The sequence below is a fragment of the Petaurus breviceps genome, unplaced genomic scaffold (genome assembly GCF_028583685.1).
Source record: "Petaurus breviceps papuanus isolate PSGF00001 unplaced genomic scaffold, PetGlider_PUasm1.0 90459, whole genome shotgun sequence".
NCBI classification, from domain to species: domain Eukaryota; kingdom Metazoa; phylum Chordata; class Mammalia; order Diprotodontia; family Petauridae; genus Petaurus; species Petaurus breviceps.
Genome location: NW_027187259.1, coordinates 327,829 through 344,777, shown reverse-complemented (window position 1 = coordinate 344,777; position 16,949 = coordinate 327,829). Strand labels below are relative to the sequence as shown.

The 16,949-nt window shown below is 36.0% G+C and overlaps 1 protein-coding gene across 13 annotated transcripts in view; it reads left to right on the top strand.

Annotated features, from left to right (window-relative positions):
* The window catches only part of ATRX (ATRX chromatin remodeler), a 208,142-nt gene that overhangs the window by 52,760 nt on the left and 138,433 nt on the right, over positions 1-16,949 (top strand). For 7 of the 13 annotated variants that reach the window (XM_069062493.1, XM_069062496.1, XM_069062492.1 and 4 more), the window contains exons 3-7: positions 3,680-3,811; positions 6,268-6,380; positions 10,990-11,045; positions 14,185-14,237; positions 14,903-15,027. In XM_069062493.1, coding sequence (XP_068918594.1) covers positions 3,774-3,811; positions 6,268-6,380; positions 10,990-11,045; positions 14,185-14,237; positions 14,903-15,027 — 385 coding nt within the window. In that variant the 5' untranslated portion in view covers positions 3,680-3,773. The remainder of the gene's footprint in view (positions 1-3,679; positions 3,812-6,267; positions 6,381-10,989; positions 11,046-14,184; positions 14,238-14,902; positions 15,028-16,949) is intronic. The other 6 variants (XM_069062495.1, XM_069062488.1, XM_069062487.1 and 3 more) reach the window with 1 other exon arrangement.

Genomic DNA, 16,949 nt, shown 5'->3' with positions numbered 1-16,949 from the left:
TCTAGTAATGGGTATTGTTGGGTTAAAAGGTATACCTAGTTTAATATCTTTTTGGTATAGTTTCACATTGCTTTCCAGAATTGTTGGACCAGTTCATAGCTCCACCAGAAGTGCACTGATGTTCCTGTTTTCCCATATCCTCATATTTGTGATTTTCCTTTTATCAACTTTGCCAGTCTGATGATTATGAATTAATATGATTAGGCCATTTTTGCCCTTAGGTAACCAGGAAACCTTGTCATCATAGCCTGTGCACACCAGGAGCCTGCCAATGGCAAAGTTTCTTGAACCTTAGTCCTCTGGGACAATCTATTCTTGGGGACATCTTCCTTGTATTTTAGGAAATGAACCAGCATAATTTATAAGGCCACAATGGGATTCTGGGAGATACTAATGGTTCTTTGTCACAGGATCCTTCAGGACTTGTAGAGGACCTTCAGCCCTTTAGTACTCTTACAGAACAGCTTTATTTTCAGGTGATTGTAAGGAACCTGCTAGACAGTGCTTTTGAAAAAGAAGGAAAAAATTAATGATCTCCTGAAGAATTGACCAAATGTGGAAGAGAATTAATACCTGGAATTTGACAATTCCTCCCTCCCTAACCCCACCTTGGAAGGGCTGAGCCCTGGATCTTAATGATCTGGTTCATGTGGTTAGTCATGCTGATAAATGGGACCAGCATCCGGAACATAAAGGCCTCAGCATAAATGATAATACCTCCAGCACAGTCACCAATTTGTATCATTGCTCAGGGTCATCTCTAGCAAGATTGCTAGAATTTTCCCTTTTTTATGCAATCTATCCTGGTTCCAGTGTTAACTTTGTAATTTGCTTGTATCATTAGCTTCTTATTTTGACAGCCTATCAGGATGGTTCTTTTTCTGGGAGCTCCATGGGGGAATGATAACAGAATCCCTTTAGAGGCCTCAGCTGATAGGCTGGCCCCATCTTTCTCAGAAATTGGATATGGTCTCTCTCCCTCACCTTCTTTAGGAACTCAGGATTACTAATTTAATGAGGTGATCCCCTTTATTCTGTATACATAATTATTCACCATAATTATTTAGTGACAGTTTCACTTCCCCCCTGCATTTCAAAACAATATCACCCTTTGATCCTGTAGACCTTTTATGGGAAGGAGTTGTCCACACACTATACCAGAGAAAAAAAGAACTGCCAAATGAGAGGGACCCAAAGCTGTTTTCCTTAGGTGTGTGGAGCCTTTGAGGGACTTAGGGACATAGCACCATGGCTCCGATGCCCATATTCTCACTTGACTTCAGCTTTGATAATAGTTTGAACATGGTTTAGTTCAGTAGTTTCTCTAGCCATTATGATATCTCTTGTTCTGTTTAAAACCATGTTATACATATTGTGATATACATCAATTTCCTACATCTGTTTTCGGTCTCTGCCCCCTTTAGTGTGGCAGTGAAGGTCATGTAACCCAGTGAAAGGACAGTGAAGGCATACTGTTATTTTCTCTAATATGCAGTAAACTGCTGACTGCCACCTGCCTTTCTCATGGGCACACTGGGTTGTTCTTTGGGGAATTGGTATAGCAAAGTTCTCCAGCCTCCTTCATCCCTATGATTAGAGCAGAACTATCTTTCACCTTCCTGGGAACCTGATACTATTTGGTTTTAACTACAATTCCATGACTCAGGGAACTCTTAAGGGTTTAGATATTGCTGTATGCATTATATCTTGCATAGTGCTTGCCAAAAAGTCCCACATAAGTACTGATTTCTAAGACCTCATGATTCCTTTTCCCTCATTGGCCTGTTCTATATAACCTCCTCTTGAAGCTGTGGCACAGAGATCCAAATGATCAAACTATTACCTTTAGTAACTTGACCCCTATCTGAGTTAGATGCAGTGGGAATTAATATTTATACATCCAGGAAGACACAAACTTAGCCACATATGAACACATCTGAATCTGGAGTTATTAACTCATTTACTTGCATCTGCATAAGTAATTCACCTGAGAGCTCCCTATGCAGATGGAAGTCTACATTAGCTCCAAGCCTTCAGTAGCCATTGCTCTGATGCAGAAGTTCTTAACCTTTTTTGTGTCATGGACCCCTTTGGCATTTGGTGAAGCTTATGTATGTCTCAGAATATTGTTTTCTTTCCTACATTCATAAATGAAAGAATGCAAAGTGACTTGCCCAGAGTCACATAACTAGTGTGTGAGGATTTGAATTAAAGTCTTCCTGACTCTGGGCCTAGTGTTCAATCCACTGACCCACCTAACAGCCTCTAAATCGTTGCTGTGAGTGTTTTGGTATATTTCTGTTTGGACCTTTTTTATTCCAGTGGTGAGTTGCTGTGGAATCTATTTTTTTCCTTTTTTTTTTTTGTAGGCTGGATAATTTTTTTAATTATTTTTTTTTCTTTAATATACACATTTTGAAAGCAAGTGGTTGGTGCTTTTGTGTTTCTGCCTAATTATTTTTATGTTGCTTGTTTTTCTTGGATGCTTATTTGGTTAATGAGGACAAAGATGAGAAGAAAACATTAAATGAGCAGAACAAAAAGGAAAGAGAAAACTCTTACTTTGCCATTTTGCTTAGGGCCCTGGTTGTGGCCAAGCGCCGCTGAAAACCCTTCTCTATTTCAACTCACAAAACATTGTTCTGATGATGATAATGATGGCAACAACTGACAACAATAATTTTAAGGCACATTCATATAGCTGCATGGTTTCTAAAATGTTCTTCTTCCTATGAGAGAGGATGTACAAGTGTCATGTTCCCCTCCTAGAAGGAAAACGTGGCATCTATTTCTAAATTTTCCTTAGTCTGTTTTCAGATTCCCTTTTTCTGTTGATAGTATCACTATTTTTCTCATGACTGAGGCTTTGAAATCTGGGTTGTATTTTATTCATCTATCTCCTTCGTTTTCCATATTAAGTCAGTTGCCAAGCCCTGTCCTCTGGTGTTCTCTATCAGTACTCCCTCTTTTCCATTCCTATTGCATTTATTCTATTTTTGTCTCTTTCCTATCCTCCAATCTAGTCTGATGTAAAGCCATCATAATTGTCTTGCCTTTAGTTTCTCCCTTGTCTAATCTATGTCTTCATACTGCTGTCTTAATGCACACCTCTTTAGTGGTTCCTCTTGCTCTATTAAAATAATACAGCTTCTTTATCCTGGCATTCAGGGTCCTCTAAATTTACAACTCCGAATTTCATTTCTAAACTTGTGTATTGCTCCCTCCTTTCAGCTAGACTGAAATCTTGACATTCCCTGATCTTTTTCTTCAAGTTCTTGGCTTTTGTTGAAATGCTTCCCTTCCTTTAATGGAATCTAGCCCAGGTGACAACTTTTGTAAGAAACCACCAATTTCTCTTACCCTACAATTTTCTCCTCTTGAGATCTTTTGTAGAACTCTGTATCTCTCCTCAACTTTTATCCAGTTCATAGGATATTGAATCATTACAGTATCATACATGTAGAGCTGGAAAGAAATTCAGAAGTCTTGTAGTCCAACTCCCCTATTTTAGAGATGATGAAACTCTCATCTCTACTAGATAGATGTAAGTAAGCACCTTGGCATTTAAGAACTACAATGTTGTATCCACAGCCTGTATAGTCTATAACCTATGTAGTTCCATAGTAAATGCTTATTTAATTGAGGTACTCTAAACAATGGCTGTTATTTTTTCCTTCAGGCAAAAATGAGCAATCTTTGATTAAGACAAGTTCAGAAGTTATCGATTCCTCTGCTTTTAAGAAAGGAAAACAGTTCTAGCCTATGTTTGCCTAATGGGAGTCCTCCATCACATCCATATCATGCCTTTCTGGTAGGCTTGTTTAACTTGTTTCCTAAAACCCTCATCTCTTTCTTTGTAGCCAGATGGTCTATGGTATGCTCAAAATGACAAAATCCTTTGTTTCGTCCTCTTTTTATTTCACTTAAATACTGTCCTGCCTCTGCTTACTCAACTTTGCATCAGTTTATACATGCTATCTGTATTTATCATATTCACAATATTTTATAGCACAGCAATATTCCATTACATTCATGTACCACAATCTGCTTAGCCCTACCCCAATCAATGGGCATCTACTTTATTTCCATTTCTTAACCAGCACAAAAAGGGTTGCTACAAGTCTTTTGGTGTATGTGTCGCCTTTCTTTTTTGTCATTGCTCTTCTTGGTGTATATGGCTAGTAGAATTTCTTGGTCAAAGGGCATGGACATTTTAGCAATTTGTGAAATTGATTTTTCATTCTATTTTGTTAAGATTTAATCAAGCTAGATTTATTATTCAGTCAGTCTAGTTGAGCCCATCATGGTAGCAGCTTTCTTTGCCTGTGTCTCATCTCCTGAAGACTAACCCCCATCATGTGAGAACTGGTCTCATCTCCCAATTATAAATGGGGAAGAGCCGTGGATGACGTTTATCCCATCTCCTCATTCAAATATGTGCCAATTAAAATTGTCTTACCTTTGTCTTGTGACCTGAATCATGTCTTGTTTATTGGTTAAGGGGGTTTGTAAGGGAAGGTCCAAACAATCATAATATCACACTGAAATCAGAGGGTATTTTTACTTTCTGGCCAATCATGAAAAGACATACCTATATTGCTGGAGATTTTGCTCTGTCATGCTGTTCATCTCTGTAAAAGACCCTGCACTCCCCTACTCTGGTTCTTTGACTACTGAGGAGTCATTGATCCAATTAATTGACTACTGCTAGCCTAGCTAAATAAATTGATGGTGCTGGGATCTTTGCTGCCTCACTCTACCTTCTTTTCCATGGAAACAAATTCCATAATAATTATACTAATTTACACCAACCCTGTACTAACATGCTGATCTTTTTACTACCCTTCTTGCCACTGATTATTCCTATTTTTTTTTATCTTTGTTCCAGTTTCTGATTGTAAGGTAAAACTGTCAGGGTTATTTTGATTTACTTTGTTTTATCCGTGATTTGGTACATTTTACCATGTGGTTGTTAATAGTTTCTTTTGTAAAAACTAAAAACTTCTTTTGAGAACTGTTTGTTCATCTTCTTTGACTCTTTATCTATTGAAGTGCAACATTAATAGCATTGTAGAGCCCAACCACCACTTTGTTTATTGGGAGCATTTCTTGATGGAATCCTGGCCCTGGCATTGGGTGTTTCCTCTCTCTCCCCCTTGCTCCACCTTGCCTGATCAGACAATGTAAATTAATAGATGAAACTAGTGGTAGTTTACTTGGTTTTGGGACAAGTTTGCAGCTGAGCTGATGTCAAAGGTCCAGGGTTTGGAGAGATCTGAAGAGCCAAAGCCTCTTTCCAGTATGAACCCCTAAGTTTTGATTTCCTGAAAAATTATAATGAGGAGATTGGTGTGTGAGTATTGCAAGATGAGAGATCATTTGGTATAGAATAATCTCTGAATTTGAATCACAGAACCTGGGTTAAAACCTCAGCTCTGCTACTTCCCCTATCTGACCATGTACCAAGTCCCTTTGCTTCATTTGCTCACGTGTAAAATGATTTTAAGATCTTTTCCAAGTTCTAAATGTACTGATTTCATTTCAGGGGTATCTATAATTCAGCCATGAATTAATACTACTTTATCCCCTTAACAACTCTCTTGATTTTAGCTTTGGGTCATAGATTTAGAGCTGGAAGAGGCTTTAGCAGTCTTACAGCCCTGCTCTCTGATTTTGCATTGTAAAAACCTAAGCAAGAAGAGGTTAAATGACTTACTCTACTAGTGTCTAAGGCAGGATTTGAACCCAGATCTTACTGAGTCCAAATCTTATCCTTTGTACCACCTTACCTCTTCTAGTAGTTTTTGGTATTGGTATTTTAAAAAGGGTTTTGACTAAGCAATGAAATAGAAGGTAGGCTAATGGTTTGGTAGATTCTTGCTTCTACTTTTCATAAAATTAATAAATAAACTTGGTAAATAATTTTATTAAATTGTTATTGAAAAACTTCCCAAGTTAAAATTACCAGTTATGTTAAATATTTTAATATGCATTGCAGCTTAAAAAGTGATTTTTAAAAAGAAATTTAGACTTATGTTGAATTCAGCACTTAGCACTGTCTTGTGAGGGTCAGTATACTTTTATTTTAACATTTTGATGGGTCACTTTTGGTCATTTTTATTTCCTTTGTGAATTTAAGGACTAAAAAGTCTTTTAAAACCCTTTGGGGCTATATTTGAATATTCAGGTTTTGAGGAATTTTACTTTTGAGGGGGGGTATAACTTAAAGTGTTAACCTCAGAGACTAAAGTTTTCTATTTTTGACAGTGAAAGCAAGTTGAATACATTGGTGCAGAAACTTCATGACTTTCTGGCGCACTCTTCTGAAGAATCTGAAGACGCACATTCTCCTCCAAGACTGACTTTGAACAAGGTTATAGGTAAATGGGAAAAATCTAATGGGTCTTATCTTGGTAGAATCTTTGAATATTTTCAAATAATTTAGCTTTCTGTTTGCCCTTGTATGTTCTGGTAACAAAGACTTGACTTTTAGTTAAGAAATGTTGCTTATTCAGAAACTTTCTCAAAAAGCTCAGTTGTAGTGAATAAATACATGAAGTATATAACTTGCTTGAAGAAAACTTTCGATGTAGCATAGGATTGATGGTACTTAGAGGGCACATAGGCAAAACTTTCATCACTAAATTTGTGTTGGTCTGTAGGATTTTTTACAGAAGCCAAAGCTGTATCAGTGATAGAATAACCTTCTTCTGATGTTTTTCACCATCCCTTCTTATCAAAAGCTGTCAGCACTTGACTTCAGTCTTCAGAAATGTTTAAATTCACAATATGACTTCATTTGAATGTCATAGAAATTAGGAATTCCTACTGTGGTTTTTTTTTTTTAAGCTTCCTCTCCTACTCTGTGGTGCTGGAAGGACTTTAGTTGTCTTTTCTAAATTTTGTAATTGACCTAGTCCTAACCAGAATTGACTTCAATTAAAGGAGATAGTCATAAAGTCCATTAAGTCCATCTTCTTAGGCATTCTTATCTTACAGCCTTTTTGAGGATGTTGAACTTAGGGCTTTTGTGTAACTAGGGCTTCCTGTATTGTCTATGGTGTTCCCTTGCCTTTGAGACGATGCTCATTATCTTCCTAGGTTGAAAGTTCCCACTGTAAGCTCCTAAGACTCACTTAAGTCTTAGCTTTGCTGATGACTTTATATCTCTGTAAAGAGGAGAATTTACTAGCAGTCTCTGACCTCAGGCAAACAATTCCCTTTATTACTAGTGTCCTTGCTGTTAACATTTGGGAGGACCCTTCTCCTCTCCCAAACCCTGGCCAATCCCCACGATTCCATGAGAGAACTCGCATTTAATACCTTTGTGCACAGTCCAGTTATTGTTCACTGTCTTTGTCTGAAATTTGTAGACCTTCCCAAACAGGTATGGTTGCTGGTGCTATTTGTAGATATTTTTAAGTCTTTAAACCTATTAGCCATTAACTTTTTTTCCACCAAAATCAAAAAGACCCTGTCAGAGTTCAATTTCTGCTTGGACCTTAGAGAGGCCTTTATTAGAATGTAATTTTTCTTATTTTTAACCAAAGCTTTACCCTAGTATAAAATCAATTTGTCATTAACTGCTAATGTCACAGGTAACTAAAATCTATATTCTTTGGATTTTAACATCTTTTGATAAAATTATATGATTTTTATTTTATTTATTACTATATTTTATTATATTGATTGCCTAATATTGAACCAATTTTGTATTCCTGGTACAAATCCAATCTTATAATGGTATATCATTTTTGTGATTTGTTGCTGTAGTCTCTTTAATTTTTATTTAAAATTCTGTCTCATTGGTCTATAGTTTCCTTCCTCCCTTCCTCCCTCCCACTCTCTCCTTGTTTGAGGTGTTCTCTAGGTTTTAGTATAATTCTTTATACATGTTCTTTTGCTTTGCATTTAGTAAGTTAGAACACTGAATCAGATTGTGTGTCATTTTCAGGATCTTACTTTGCTGGATTCCAGTGAAGTTGTGCTTCAAAGACTTGTTTAGGGGGAGTCAGTCCTTCCAAATGTTTAGTTAAGTAGCCACCAATAAGTTCTTTCCCCTACAGCTTCATGAGCACCACCAACCTCTAGGATCAGGATTTGTATATTTTGTTTGTTTCTTTTTTGGGTTGTTCAGTGAACTCCTTTTCATATTTGGCCTTGTGATGCTTTTTACTACTGGATGATTTTCATTTTTTTTTAATCCAGCCTTAGAGAAGCTAACATTTTCTCCTTAGTCAGTTAGATTTGTTCTTATTAGGTTAATGGTGGTGCTTTGAGAAAGGGTTACATGGGCCATTCTCTCAGAGTGTTATAAATTTTAATAGCTGAGAGAGTGACTATATAACCTGTTCCAGGTAGTTATTCTTCTTTCAGTAAAAATAGTAGTATTATTAAAATATCAGTAAAATATTACCCAGTTTCTAATTATTAATCACTTATATGCATTTAAAAAAAGCTACCCAATAGTATGATAAATATATGCTAACACAGAGCTGGAAATTAAGTACCTTACTAACAGCCTACCTAATCACTCCATAATTTGACACTTCTTTTCATAAGTAGCTTCACAATAGATTTGCTTGGTAGCCTATAACTTAAGATCCTGTCTTCCATAGCATTCAACAAATAATTAATACATGTATACTATGAACAGTATACTTTGACAGGTATTTAACATGATTGCAAAAGTAAAGGAGATTCAAGTCCCTGCCTTTCAGGAGCTTCCAGTCCAGAAGCTTGATAAGACACATCCACAGAGAGGGCCCTGTTAGAATAGTAGCAGTGTTTAAGAGGAGGACAAAGTGCTATGTGCTTCCCCTTTGGGTGGATTAGGCATACACACCTTCATATAATAGGTGACATTTGAGCTGATCTTTTTAGTATGGTAGTGTTTCAGTTTGTAGAGATAGGAAGAAATTAATTACTCCAAGAAGTGGGAAAAATACAAGATGTGTTGGGGAATCTCAATGGGCTTTTGTGCTTGAGAAGTAGGTTGGAGTTAGACCATTTAAGTCCTTGAATTCTAGTACTAACTAGTTTGCTCTTGATTCTTTAGGCCAAGGGAGGCCATTAAATATTTTTGAACACTAGATTGACCCGATGAGAGCCAAAGGTTCATGTATATTTTTGGAAAAGGAGTCAATAAAGTTGTTGCCCTGTTGTGGGGTTGCTGAATAGTCAGGTAAAACTCAGGGAGGGCCTGAAAAGTAGGGTGGTAGAAAAATGATGTCCTAGAGACAGATGAAAGAGACATCGTGGAGATGGAATCACTTGGACCTGATAACTGGATTTGGGGCATGGAGGAAGAGTCAAAGCACCAGTTGCCAAAACTTCCTCATTTGTGTTCCATGGAACCATGGAATTCTGGGCTAGAATTTCTGTGTTTATGAGATATGTCAGTGGTATTTATTGTCCCTCCTTCCCCTTGAGAGACAGTGAGACAAGCAGATACCAGCAGCCCCATGTTTGTACAGGTCAGATGTATTACAAGAAGAAGTTACAGCCAGGCTCTTACCATCATTCTTCTACCCCAGGCCCAAACTACACCCCCACATCTCACCCATTCTACCCCGTTTTGTCCCGACTCACCGTATCCTGAGCCAAGAGCTTGCCAATCAGAAAACATAACATCACAGCTAAAGATGAAACATTGTGTTTCCCACCAACTTTGGGCAGATAACCCATCTTCTTAATTCAAACTGGTATAAAAGTTACTTGGATAAAATTGGTGAAAGTGGAGCACTAGTCACTCTAGGCTTACTCTTCTCTTTTTCCTTTTGTATTTGAGTAGACCTTATATCTCCTGACTTCTGCTGAGGGGCACTCGCCCCGTTCCCCCCTCCCCTGGCCAAACAGTTGAACTATAGAAAGATATTTGAGCACAATAATTTGGACTCCTCACATACTGGGAGACATAGAAGGGATGGGGACAAGATCTCTTATTTCTCAGGTTTAGGGAACTTTGAGATGAGGAGGCACCCTTGACCAGTACAAGGTGACTTCTCTGTAAACTTAGTCTTAGAGAGCTGGACTGGGACCTGAGAGAGAGTGGTGACAAAACTACTTTGACTTTCACTTCCCTTAATGACAATTTCTACAATAAGAATTGAGTTGTAATATACTTTTTTTGTGTGTTTTTAGTGACTGTATAGTTTAATGGTCAATTTTTTGAACCATTATTCAGTCATATGAGAATATTAATTGTGTGTGTATATATATTTTACATGGACAGGATTTTTGAAGGAAATGGTATAGTTCATAAGCTTGAATTGTATTAAATTGTGTAACTGATGTTTTTTCTTAGTGGAATGGACTTTTCATAATTTTAATGAAAATTAATAATATTCAATTGCTTCAGTATTCTTGAGTAATCTGTCATATCATTCCTGTGAGTACTTCTTCCACTGATCTAGATCATCACTCTTCAGCACCTTTAAAGTAGATGATCTTTCTGTGTTCCTTTTGCCAAAAAACATTCCTCCCCTAACAGTAGTTTTGTGGCCATAGGCCTTTCCAAATTTAGCTAGGCCAGGCCTCCTACTTGGCAAGAGTGTTCATTGAAATGCCCAGGTTTGAAGCCTTTTTTACTTGTTAGGTTAGGCCCTGCTATAGTCCTACTGCTCTGCTTGAACAAGCTTTGTGAGAACAGGGTCACCTTGAAGGTAAAGTATCATACATTACAGTTTTACTGTAGTGGCAGATTCTTTACATTAAAATGACATTTTTTATGAAATCATCCAATGCTTACATCATAATTAAATTTTATTGAGGAAAAGGGTGAAAGACAGTAGTATGCTGGTTGTTACAGGGTTGTATTAATTTTGAATCTAATGTGGTCACTGCATTATCACCTAAATACCATGCTAATTTAAGAAATAGGAGCAGAAGTTAATTCTTCTATTGGCAATTGTATTTATTCTTTTGTAACATTATTGAGATAATCCTTATGACACATAAATACTGTACTTGATTGGTTCTTTTTTCTAGATAAAAGCAGTAGATCTGGAAATAGTTTGGATCCAATGGAAATCAGCAAGGAAGAGGTAAGAATAATTTGAATATTTTCCAGATAGTTATATGCTTCTAAGGTATTAAGTAGGAAAAATTTCATACTTAGTGCAATTAATGCAAATCCTTCCAGGTATAGAGTATTTATTATTTAACATCTTATAAATAATCCAATTTTTTACTAATCCAATTTAGAATATTTTATAGCTCTACTTTTATTGTTTTTTCTCTTTCTTTTAAAATTGCATCTATTTGGGAAGGAAAGAAAAGTCCTTTTTTCCATTTCTAGCAAATAATTATAGTAACTTCTCTTATTTGTGTAAATCTGTTGACCTCTTGAAAATGGTGATTTCTTTACCTCATTTATTACCAGAAGTAAGGAATATAGTCAAAACTTTTTTGGTTCACTTTGATAGTTACATATATTTTTATCTAGGAAGCTAAAGTGTGTCTTTTGATTATGTTTTACAAACATTTCGTTGTAGAAACTTTTCATGCCCAGAGCTCTAAGTGCTTTCCTCTCAAGCTGTCATTTTATGTCTGTCTTCCTTTTCAAAGCCAAACTCCTGGAAAAAGTTCTCTATGCTCCTCATGTTAAATTGATTTTTAAAATGTAAATTAATCTCCTCCATCCCACCTCTCACGCTCCACCCTCCATATTCCACATTCCTTGCTGATACTTAGTGTATCCTGAACCAATCATTTTTGTGGATCTTTGCAAGCATAGCATTGAGAAAATGATCAAAAAAGGAAAATGGACATTTTTCTTGCCCTGTCTTTTACCCTCTTTGAAGAATGATAAGTCTTTCATTCAATTTTGATTGTGTGTGGTCCTCTTCTCTAGTAAATATTGATGTGTCTGGATCAGTTGGGTTTTTGGATAAGGTAGGATGGTTTGCATAGTTTGAACAGATACACTTTCATTTTAACCAGCTAAGCTCTGCAAATACAACATTTAGTGTTATTTATTCATTTATTTATTGTTGTTTAGTCCCTTCTGACTCTTCATGACTCCATGGACCATAGCACAACAGGCCCATCTGCCTTCTACTATTTTCCTTAGTCTGTCCAAGCTGGTGTTTGTTACTTCCATGACACTATCCTTGTCATCCTCTGTTGTCTCCTTTTCCTTTTGCTTTCACTCTTTCCCACCATCAAGGTCTTTTCCAGTGAGTCTTCTCATTACATGGCCAAAGTATTTTAACCTCAGTTTTTCAGTATTTGACCTTCTAGAGAATAGTCTTGAGGTAATTCCTTTCAGTATTGACTTAAGTATTGATAGTACTCAAAGAAAACAAAACCTTTCTTGCAAATGTACGTATGTGTGTACGTGCGTATAGTAAAGCAAAACATATTTCTGCCTTCCCCAAAAAATATACATCTCGTTCTATGCGCTAAGTCCTTCAACATCTGAATGTGGGTGGCTCGTTTCATCATTAGTTCTTTTTCTGATCAAGAGTACCTACTTTCAGAGCTGTTTGTCTTTTTACCATGTCTTTGCCATTGTATAAATTGTCTTGATTTGGTTCACTTCACTCTACATCAGTTCATGTAAGTCTTCCCAGGACTCCTTGAAACCATCTCTTTCTTCATTTCTTACGGCACAATAATACTCTATCACATTTATATACCATAACTTTTTCAGCCATTCTCCAGTTGATGGACATCTCAGATTCCCTTTCTTTGTCACCTCATAATGACATATAAATTTTTGTGTGTCCTAAGAGTTTGATTTGCTTGGAAATAATCCGTCCCTTAATGTACCCTCCCTCTAATTCTCCCTTTTCTACTTTCCCTGTTATTTCTCTGTTCACTGAAATGCAATTCTATACCCAACTCTGTATGTGTGTATATTCTTTTCTCTGACAAGTTCAGGTGAGAATGAGGGTCAAGTGGCAGCCGTTCCCCCCATCCTTGCTTGTAAGGGTATCTACTTTCACACCATGATTATGTGAGATAATTTTCCCTAACCTTTTCTCCCTCCACCCCCTCCTCACCATATTCCTGTTCCCTTCTCTTTTCATTTTTTTCTTAAGATCACTAAGACATAGAATAAGCATACCCAGATCTTTTCTAATTAGACTGCTTTGACCCCTGAGGATGCTAGGGTTCAGAAGGTTCAGAAGGTACACATTTTATCTCCCCATAATTGAATGTAAGCAGTTTATCCTTGTTTGATCCCTTATGACTATTTTTGTTTAATTTTTTATGTTTGTCTTAACTTCTTTGTTTGAACTTCTGAGTTTCTCTGCAGTTCTGGTCTTTTCACCAAGAATCCTTGGCAATCCTTTTTCATTAATGGTCCATATTTCCCCTGTAGCATTATAATAAGTTTTGCTGGGTAAGTTATTTTCGACATAAGTCCATACCTTTTATATTCCAAGCACTACACTCCTTGATAGTCCTGACTCCTGGAGCTTCTGTTTTCTTGACCTGAACAGTGTATGCACAGACAAGTAATTGCCAAATATATACATAATAAGGCCAAGGTAAATTTTTTTGATTATTGGGTTGACAGATGTCAGCTTACTAAAAGCTAGAGGAATTATAAACTCAAGCACACGTGGATGCAGAAATCAAATTGGAGTTTAGGGTTTTGGGCTTGAAAATTTCGTGTTCTTTCAATTGCAGGCCATTACTTAACATCTCCTTATTCTCAGGACCCTGGGATGGAGGACAACATAACTGCGTTGGCTGCTGTAATATTGTCTGACCAACTGCCCCTTCTATTATCTTCCTCCTATGGAACTAATTGATAACTATGATGTCATTTTTCCCTTAATATTTTGTTTGAAAGGCATAGGCTAAGCTGGAACTGTCTGTTCATTTTTAAATATTCAGATACAAGGTGCTGATGAGGTAAAGTATTCCTAGTTCCTGGTTTCCCATAAGGGGTTGATCACCTGGGAGGCATTGCTAAGCAGGTAGGGAATTTTGGGATAGGGCGTGGTGGTTAAGCCTCTCCTGCTCTTCTTTACCTTTTCTTCCCCCAGGCAATGTAGTCCTGCAGCAATGCTCAAGACTGTCTTCCTTCTCCCTCCCCAGCCCCCCAAAATAAGAAATAACAAATTAATTTACTGGGGCTCCTTGTTTATTTAAAGCGACATTACTACTGTAAAGGGATAACATTTATTGAAGGGTATTTTTTCACAGTTGTATTTTTCTGTTGTTTAGGCAAATACCTCTTCAGAGAAAGCCAAATCTTTAGGACCGTCCCGTTCAAAAAGGTTAGTTGATGGAAACGAAATAATTTTAAGTTCATTTTCATTTTCAGACATTTTGGAACAGCAGCAAAAATTAACAATGAAAACTTTGATGTCATTCTAAGTAAATTATCTTCACAAATTTTCACCATTGTGAATTTTATGAAGTTGGTAGTTATTTCCTCTTGTATAATCCCAAATTAATCACTAAAACAGTAGTGTTTTTCAGGCAATAATGTATCAAATGTTATAGTGTGGTACATGTGATGTATTGCTTAGCTCTGCTATTGATTTTTAATATTCTGAGGACAAGTGAGTGATGGGAATCAAGCCCCAAGTTTTGTGAGTGTACCCACTCTCGAATTTCCATGAACGGTAAAATTTTTCCTTTGTTAAAGGAGGGGTGGGCAACAAGTTATTCCAAGTGCTACAAGATATACACAATGAAAATCAATATCCAGATTAGGACTGAGTCTTAACTGGCCCTTAGGATATGTTTGACCACCAAAAACTTCTCTGCCAACCTATTTTAAAGTTTATTTTATTTTTCGTATTGGAACACATGTGAACTCCTCTGTTTTCTAAAGCCTAAAGATATTTATAACTAGAACTATGTTTAGAATTATTTCAGTTTTAACAGTGTGTTCTATTTTACTTGGCTTTATCAGATTTCCTTATTTTTCTTACAGGAAGCCTACAGTTGTAACAAAATATGTAGGATCAGATGGTGAACAAGCTTTTGATGAAACTATAAATAAAGATGTTCCCATTGACACTTCAGAAACTGATATAGCTATGCAAAGCTTGCCTAAAGGTAACACATTATTTGCGTGTGCATGGATATAAAATAATTTTGTTTAAAAATAATTATTGTTAGAATCTACATAGTCAAAATACATGAAAATGTTTCTATAAAATGACCGGTAGAGCCATTTTACTGCTAGATTTGTATCATATTACCAGACATAGCATTTTAATAATTGTGTTATTGTTCTTATTGTCCTAAATTTGTCCAGTGCTATTACACTCAGCTTTAAAGAACTTTATATTTGTGATCATTTAGTTCTTTATATGCTTCATAGCAGATTCACCTTTATTATCTTGTTATGTTTTTCAATTCCCCTTAGTATTTGCCTGGCTTTCCACCAAATGCGTGTTATTTCTCTTTCCCTTCTTCCTTTAGAAAGGATTTATTGTTTGTAAATCATACTTGAGTACCAAAAGGAAGTTGCAGTGGTTACTGTTGTTTTGTTCAGGATTCTGTTTTACTAAATATTTTACTAACAATTTTAAGATTTGGTCAGATCTTTGCTTTGGTATGGATGTGAAGAGAATTAAATATATTTGAAATTGCTTATTTTTATCTTTATTACCTAAAACCCAACAAGGTTTTATTATTAGAAGATTATCATTACCTGTTTTATCAAGCTTATTACCTCTAGAAGTTTTTAATAGTCAACAACTTTTGAAAGTTATATTTTAGATTATCTTTTGAAAAATTTTTTAATTTCCAATTTGAACTGTTGATCACAAACGGAATAATTACAATTATTAGAGCAGAACCATTTGAATTGTTCTTGCCTTGTACATTGTTGATATACATGAAATGAAGAAGATAATAAAACCTTGTGGTAACCTTTTTAAACATTTTGATTTCCCCCTTATGTTTGAATGAATAAAAAGTAGAAATTAAAGGATAAACATATCAGCCAAGGACTAATTGTTTGAATGATGCAAGAAAAACAGAGGAAAGGCTAAAATCTTGATATGGATTAGAAAAAAACTAGTACAATACAAACCCTAAAATTTTATAATTGTCCCATTATTAAATATTTAATTCAGTGCTCTTCAGAGATCCATACTCAAGTTCTTCTATAGCAGTTTTTCCCAACCCATTTCCTTCTATTTACATACTTTGTAGATCTCTGAATTCTTTTTGATTATACTTTAAGTTGTAATACTTGTAAAAATATTGGTGAAAGGTGGGAGATTGCTCTTAGAGCTAGGTATCGGAAATGCACTTACTTGACTAGAAATATTAAGGAAGGAGGTCAAGGCACCAAGAACAGAATAGGGGAAAATATGACTGAGAGGTTTTAAGGAGATAGAAGAAGGGATCTTTCTAAATAGCTGAAGATAATTCTTTGTAATGGTTTTGATGAATTAAGTGTATGGGTAGTTGATTGACAGGTGAGGTTGGGTCCCCATGGGAAATGGACCCCTGGAGATTTTATTGTTGTTGAGCTTTATTTTCTCTGTTGTAGCTTCTAGAAAGACCCCACTGGGCCAGTTTATGATAAGAGCTAGGAGTTTGGAAGCTGCAGTCTTTGAATACCATGATAGATGTGGCATTACTAATAAAAATCTACTGCCACTACTCCCTTCAACCCCAGATCACCACCTTGCCCCATTTGCATATGTTTCGATTTTGAAGCAAAATTTAGGAAAGGACTTCCTTAATCTTTGTTATTGACACAGAGATATATTCATAGTTCTTCTAAAAATGCAAATATATTTTGAAGAAAGTATAACTGAATTTGTAGTATAATTAAATGTTTTTTTTTTCTTATGAAGTTTCACCCCTGCCAATATTCTTATTCCTAATGTGTTAATTGGGAGTCATTTCACTTTACTATATTCCTTCTTTCTCTAGGAACTCTCAAACACTTTAAAAAACTAAATTCTATAACTTGCTGTCAGTTATTATCTGTTTTTCTCAAGAAGCATAAGAAAATA